We start from the raw sequence: 7743 nt of genomic DNA on the forward strand, positions 1-7743 counted from the left end.
TTAAATGATTATACAAAGAAGATTAAATAAGTAGGTTATTGTTTTTAAAGAATTGTAAGCTAGGAAGAAAAGTTTTGTTTCTAGGATAGTAAAGGAAATATTCTATACTGAAGAGTGGTAAAAACCCGTTTTTAATAACCCAGTGGGAACTGGAACATCCTAAAGACGTCCTTAGGACGTCTTTAAATATCCTGGGACATTCTTGGACATTGACGTCTAAGTCCCAGGTTCGTTATAAAGACAACTTTAGGTAGTCCTAAAGACGTTCCATGTCTGGCCTAAAGTTGTCCCAAAGATTTCCACCGGGCTAGTCCTTAAGACGCCCCAAAAAGACCTATAAGAGACATGATTATTTTTTCACGCTAAAAAGTGAAAGAACTCCCTATGGGCATCAGGACATCAAAAGGACGTCCTAAAAACGTTTTTATATATCCTACGACACTGTGACTATAATGTGAGCCATTAAAAGTATTAAATTCCATGTCGAAACAGAATAATATTTTAGGGCTTTAAAAAAGCGAAAATTTTTTCTCTCAACTATTTCCATATCGTGCGTTGCTTGGCTTAAAATGTTAATTATTGTTTGTTTTTGGGGGGTTCGAAAATGCTATAACTTTAATCATTATGCTTTTATCGAAAAATTTCGTTGAGAGAAATTGTTCGTGTTTCTGATTACTACGGAAAACCATACATAGAATTTTCAAAAGTTGTTATGCTAAAAAGAAGTTGTGATGATAACATTGTAAGGCTCCCCGAAAGAAACATTTATTTACTCCTGACTTTTTTTCATATCATGCGTTGTTTGGCTTAAAATGTTAATTTTCGTTTGTTTTTCAGGATTTTGAAAATGCTATAACTCTGACAATTTTGATTTTATTGCAAAAAGTTATATGAATAAATTTTTCTTGTTTCAAAGTACTATGGACAAACCTGAATAGAATTTCCAAATCTGAAATAAACATGGTTTCAAAAATTTTGAAAATGTGCTTAGTCATTAAGTTTTCATACAAAATGGCTGGTTAACGAACTCATTCTTTCTTTTTGGGTCCTGAAAAAGTGTGCCGAAGCACACAATACTACAGACTACAGACAGATAAACAGACAGACACCTTCATAAAAATATTTTTTTCTGATTCAGGGAGTCTCAAAACGTGGAGATTTGATAAAAACCGACCATGTCGGATTTTACACAAAACCAATATAATAATCTTGTCATCCCCATTTAAAGTTCGTTTAGGCACACCGCGGTTATTTATAATATTCTGAGGACGTCCGTAGGTTGTCCTCATGATATCCTTGATAACAGTACAGAATATATGAATATATCATATATCAGGATATATGAATATCCGTACAGAACATTATTGAATTTTGAAAAAAGTGGTGACACATTCGTAAAAACCTGTTTTTCAGATTCAGGGGGTACAGAGAGTAATACAGAGAGAAGTTGTCATGTAATTTCCTATTGTCAATCATAATTAATAATTATTCTTTTTGATAATAACGATCTATTTAAATTTATAAATATACTGAATGTCTTGTATCATTTGAATTATTTCAAATGTTTACCGCTCTTAAAACTATTAACTGGTAAGTACTCAGTAATAGGGTGCTAGCGCCCTGACATATTGTTGTAAAACAGCGCATGCTGTTACAACACTGGATACGAGATAGCCGTGTATCGGCCAAAAGGAGTTTGAGGCAAATTGAAAGAGCGTTTTGACGTTTAGCGCCCTCCATGGTCATTAACAGAAGTAAGTGAAACGAGCGCGAAATTCGAAATGAATACTTCATGAGAAACAAAAGAAGGAGCATATTTTATTAGAATATTTATTAGAAGAATATAAAGAAAATGAAAAACAAGTATATTCTTTTACCATCTGTTGAAAATGTAACAATTTCAAAAAAATAATTCTTTATGGCTGAAAATTCGTCTCAGGAGGTAGACTGTTAACCTTTTTGATGACTAATTCTTCTTTTTTATTTAAAATTAATTTTTTCTGTTAATAATTTACTCATGAGGTTGACAATTCCTTTAAAAAATTCAAAATTTATGTTGAAATTTCATTTACTTTGTGAAACGTCTGGTTTCTTTTTGGTGGAAAATTAATCTCTTTGGTTGAAAATTTATGTCCTTAATGAAAATTGAACAACTTTAAATCGATATTTATATGTTTTATATAAAGTTTTATTTTTTCGAGGGACATTTACATGTATTTTTTACATGTATTTTGTGAAAAATCTTTGTTTTTCGGGGCGAAAAAATAATCTCTTCGGCGGAAAATAAGTTTTTGTATGAAAATTTATTTTCTTAACCGAAAATTCATTTTTAAAACTGAAAATATAACTATTCCAATTTTGATTGAAAACAATTTTTTATAGTAATTTTTCAATTTAATTAAATTTTAAATTGAATTACAATTTTTCATGTAATTTTTCACGTATAAATATTTCGATAATAACTTCTTCTTGGTTAAAAATTTATTTTACTTCTATTTTCTCTATTCTAAGGTTTTGAGAAGAACATAATAAAATTAAATAAAATTCATAAGAATATTGAAGTGATTTTATTAGTTCGGCACTAACCACATTCGAACTTTGGGGACCACGAGCCCAGTATATGCATGTCACGCATATATACATATACGCTAGATGCACACATGGGCGCATAGTCCGCAAGGAACGAAGGTGAGAGTGGGACTTACCGAGACGGCACCTACCCACTAAACCTTAACTCCTTACCTGCTCACATCTCCTGGAAACCGCTTTCGCATTACTTCAGAAGAAAGAGACTGTCTATTGGCCTTTAGATTCTCTATATTCTTTTTCTTTTGTCTGAATTATTTTTCTTATTGTTTGGTAGGCGATGTCCCAATACCGCTCAGACTTTAACAAGTATTTCATCATGTTAGATGGGGTGATACATCTATCTGTTTCCGCCCTTTTTCTATCATGCAGAAATTTCGTGAAACACCCGTGTCCTGATAGAGCTTGCGTTATAATCTACTTCTCCATTCTTCCTGTATATCCATAGTTTTATCGATGGGATCAGTTCATAGGTCCATCGTCCATGTTCGGCCATTTCCCATTCTTGCTGCCATTTCTCCATGAGATTTCTTCTAGCATTTTCCGGGTCTCTGCCTTCATAATTCTCCTCTCGCTCTTCTATCATCAGATGAATCGGTGGCGTTCCAGATATAACCGCTGCCCCAACCGATGATATTGTTCGGTATGCACTGCATATTCGTATGGTCATCTGTCTCTGTACCTTAGTTAAAAGCCTTTTTTGTTTCTGCTTTGTCACTGCTTTCGCCCACACCGGCGCTGCGTATAGCAGTTGCGAGTGCACCACACTGGACAATAGCGCTCTTTTTGATGCTCGTGGGCCTCCGATGTTGGGCATAATGCCCATTAATGCATTTGCAGTCTTGCTTGCTTTTTGTATCGCTTCATTAACATGCCTAGCAAAGTTTAATTTTCTGTCAATATATAAGCCTAGGTATTTTATAGCGAGACTAGGATCTACTCTTACTCCCTGTATGGTGAACCATACTGGACGCAGTTTACTCCTTTTCGTGACTGATAAGGCTTCAGTCTTTTCTGGGGCTAGCTCTAATCCCCTGTTTTGCAGTTCATTCAGGACTATTTGCATAACGGCGTTAGTCGTGTTCATTAGAATTTCTTCCATCCTGGCAATCACAACCAATACCAGGTCGTCTGCATGGCCTACTAGCCTAACACCTTTTGGGAGATTCATCCTCAAGACCGGATCATATAGTACATTCCACAGAGTCGGCCCAAGGATTGATCCCTATGGAACGCCGCTATTTGTCGAGATTGTTTTAGAGTCTCCTTCTGCATCTATTATAATTTTTCTCTGGGATAGGTAGGATCCTATGAGACTTATTAATCCCTCTTTGATACCCCTCCGTCTTAGCTCAACCAGTATCTCTTGCCATGAGGCACTATTAAAGGCGTTTCTTACGTCTAGGGTAACAATCGCGCACAGCTTCTTGTTACGACTTGCATAATTATCTGTACTTCTCGCGATCTTGATGACCTCACTGACTGCGTCTGTCGTTTGCTTACCCTTTCTGAAACCGTATTGGTTATTTGACAAACCTCCTGTTCTTTCTATCTCTGCATTTAGCCTTGCTAGTATTATTTGTTCGTACAGTTTGCCTTCCGTGTCAAGAAGGCAAATGGGCCTATACGAGGACGGACTTTTTTGTGGTTTGTCACCTTTTTTCAAAAGCACTAGTATCGCGATTTTCCACTTTTCTGGAAAAATAGCTTTTGTCATTAATACCTTGTAAACTTCCAGCAGATACCCTGGGTTGACACTTGCAACTGCTTTTAGGATTTTGGCCGGAATTCTATCTGGCCCTGGTGCTTTCTTATTCTTTAGTCGCTCACAGGCTTCTATTAGTTCTACTGGTGTGCAGGGATGAGCGTATCCATACTCTTTCAATTTAAAATTGACAGGCTCATGTTTGGGAAAAAGGTGGTCTACAACTTTCTCCACAAAAGACATCTTTAGCTGTGGTTTGGGAGGAAAACCAGTCATTTTTTTCATCACGATTTTGTACCCATTACACTTCTGGTGTAGATCCTTCTAGCTTTATTGCAGTCTACCCGCAGTTGTGCTATTTCCTCATTCCACCAGTATGCACTCTTTCTTCCAGGAGTTATTAGCCTTTTCGGCATAGTCTTATTGCACAGTTGTGTCAGCACTTTTGAGAAACCGTCTGCTGAGGTTGTGTGTTCATCAATGGTGATTTCGCCAGATATTTGGTTCAGCTTTTGCTTGTCCAATTTAGATGTACACCATCCGATGTACCTTCTGTTTTTATAGGTCATCTTCCCCTTTTGCTCCTCGGTCCTAAAGATAATGTATCTATGGTCACTCAAAGATTCATTATCTTTTACGCCCCATTGCTTAATTTTTTGGCTGACATCTTCTGTGGCAAAAGTTATGTCCAGCACTGAGGAGTAGCCCCTTGCTAGGTATGTTGGTTTGTCCCCTACGTTTAGGACCACCAGCTCGTTCTCGGCAACCCACTCAGCAACGGTTTGACCTCTGATGTCCGTATACCGCATTCCTCATAGTGGCGACTTCGCATTAAAATCTCCTGCCACGATGGCGCTCTCCTTATTGATGCGGATTCGTGTGGCGATTTCTTGAAGAGTGCTTTCGAGGTACTCGATTTTCTTATTCCCTGAGGAATAGCAACTATAAATAGTTACTGCCCCAGTTTCGATGTAAGAAAAACCCGAGCCGCATCCGTGATCCTCAATTACCATTTTACCATCTAAAACTTTTATGGCTGTGTCAAGTTTATCGTCGTGAACAAAGTCCTTTCTGCCTGCTATAGCCAGTTGATTTGGTTCGCTAACAAGCAAAACCTTTGCTTTGTTTTCTTTCCCGTACTGTATGGCCATATCAAGTGTAGCTCGACTTCTGTTGGTATTGATTTGCTGGTAAATTATGTCGCCTGCCATTTTCTAGACTTGGTTTGTCTTCCTTCCAGTCGAGTTTGGTTCTTTTGGCACTGCATGCTAAAGGTTTGGTGCCCCTCTACCTGACAATCTAGGCAGTAGGACATGTTTTGACAGCCCATGGCTTTGTGGCCCTCTTGCCCACATTTCCGGCACAGACTTTCACGATCTGGGCCATCGCACTCCATTCTTCTGTGTCCTTGCTGCCAGCATCTAGTGCATTTTATGTCTCTAACTCTCTCAGAGACGCTGCAAACTATCCACCCCACTTTAATTTTTCCTTGGTCAATTATTTTTTGGGCATCAGGATCTTGCATAATCAAGGTCACATTTTGCTTCCCTCCATATGCTGGTTTCAAAGCCCTTAACTCGACATTTATCGGGTCCACCCCTATCTCTTTTTTGATGGCTTGTTTGACTTCATTCTCGGAGGCAACCCCATCCATACCTCTGATATGAATGACCCTTCGATTTTTAAGAACTGTTACTCTGGCTGCTGGGTTTTTTTTAGCTACCTCTTTTTTGAGAACTTCTGGATCACCGCTTTTAACTGTGAGCAAGACATCCCCGTTTCTTGTCTTTTTTATTTCCTGGATTTCAATGCCATGCTCTTCAGGGTTAAGATTTTCCTTGACAATTTTCAGTTGATCTGCATAGGAAATTCCTTCCATCTTGATGCAGATAGCGTCCTCTTTGTACGGCCTGTCTTTCTTTGCACGTTTCGGGTATGTCGCAGCTTTCCCCTTTCTTTCTGTAGTTAAAGTGTCAGTTTCATTAAGATCTACACGCTTCTTTTGTACTCCACCGTGTATATTTACCTCAATGTTGGAACCCATGAAAATAAATTCCAGGATATTTCTGGTGGTTTTACCGCCCGCACCTTCAAGTTTTGGGATAGCCACCTTTGACTTCTTACTTTTTATGATAAGGTCCTTGGTCTTTTCTATTGCTCTAAATATGTCTTCCGGGCATACACCATCTTTTGTAGCCTGATCCGAGATTATGGGGTAGTAAATATCCCTACTTTCTTGTACTGGATCCTCCTTGTCGCCGGGAAAGCTCATTGTGCATGTCATGCGGGCAACATCTCCCTTTTCTTTGGCCTGTTTTTTCAGGCCTGCTTTGCCACCAGATTTGGCAATAGCCCTTTCTACTGCTCTTTGTTCGGAGGTGATATTTTTGCTGCATGGCAAAACAATCACTGCATCAATTGGTGACTCCCAAACACTTCCTTCACATACCCGTATATTCGGACATAAATCCTGATTCCATGAAGTCTGTACAGCTTTTTGGTAGTCCTGGAAGGTGCCACTTCTCCGAAGTTCTTTTCTTGTTTCTCCCAGTTTGAAAGTCCTGATGCACGCTTCACACGATACCTCGTTACTGGCTGGTAGTTGTAGGGTTTCTTTTGCTTGCGACCCACTAACACCTTAACTCCTTTACCTGCCAACCATTCTTGCCAGCTTGGCCTTCTTGAAGCAGATGATTCTCCCTCCAGGGGTACGCGTCGTCCTCGGTAGGATAGACAGATGTCTCTCCTCGGGCTCGCCGGCCTTCGACCTTGTGAGGAAACCACTTGTTCTGCAACACAAATAAAATAAACAGACAAAGGATAAGTGAAACAAACAAAAAACATAACCTCTCATGTCTTTGCTCGTCGTCTTCCACTTCTTTATTAGCCATTTTCCAACCGAGATGACCGCATCGTCCTCAGTAGCATGACGGCGTCGTGCAACGGGCTCGTCGGCTTTCGATGATCTTTATTGTTTATGGTTCGCTCTCAGTTTTACAGCTGTTGTTCCATCTCGTCAGTTTCTGCCTTTTTCTGTCGCAGAATTGTTTCGACGCAAGCTGCCACTGCTTCCCACGTTTCCTCGCTTCGTAGCATCTCTTCTATTACACTCTCCGGTGTAAGGTGTCCTACTTCTCTTTCGAGCCTATTCCTCTGCTCAACCCATCGTTCGCATTTAAAAAAAGAGTGCTCTGCGTCGTCTGAATCGGCTTCACAGTACACACACTTTGGATTCTGTACCTTGTTGATTTTCTGTAGGTAAGCTTGAAAATATCCGTGCTCCGAAAGAAATTGTGTGAGGTAATAGTTTACCTCACCATGGTTTCGGTTGATCCACGCATCTATTTCACGTATTAATCTAAAGGTCCATTTACCCCTGGTTTCCGCATTCTATCTTGTCTGCCATTTCTGTATAGCTTGTGGCCTGGTTTCTGTTTTGGCCTCAAATTTGC

At 39.2% G+C, this 7743-nt stretch overlaps 1 protein-coding gene across 1 annotated transcript; it reads right to left on the bottom strand.

Moving 5' to 3' along the window:
- Positions 1–4575: 4575 nt before the first annotated feature.
- LOC117171134 lies at positions 4576–5100 on the bottom strand. Its single transcript, XM_033358187.1, has one exon. It carries the CDS (start codon positions 5098–5100, stop codon positions 4576–4578), a length of 525 nt encoding a protein of 174 aa, XP_033214078.1.
- Between the last annotated feature and the right edge of the window lie 2643 nt (positions 5101–7743).

This window comes from Belonocnema kinseyi, chromosome 4 (assembly GCF_010883055.1).
Source record: "Belonocnema kinseyi isolate 2016_QV_RU_SX_M_011 chromosome 4, B_treatae_v1, whole genome shotgun sequence".
Taxonomy (NCBI): Eukaryota; Metazoa; Arthropoda; class Insecta; order Hymenoptera; family Cynipidae; genus Belonocnema; species Belonocnema kinseyi.

What these genes read in the sequence shown, in the direction of transcription:
- LOC117171134 (XM_033358187.1), bottom strand. Translation starts at nt 5,100, where the DNA reads ATGCGGTATACGGACATCAGAGGTCAAACCGTTGCTGAGTGGGTTGCC.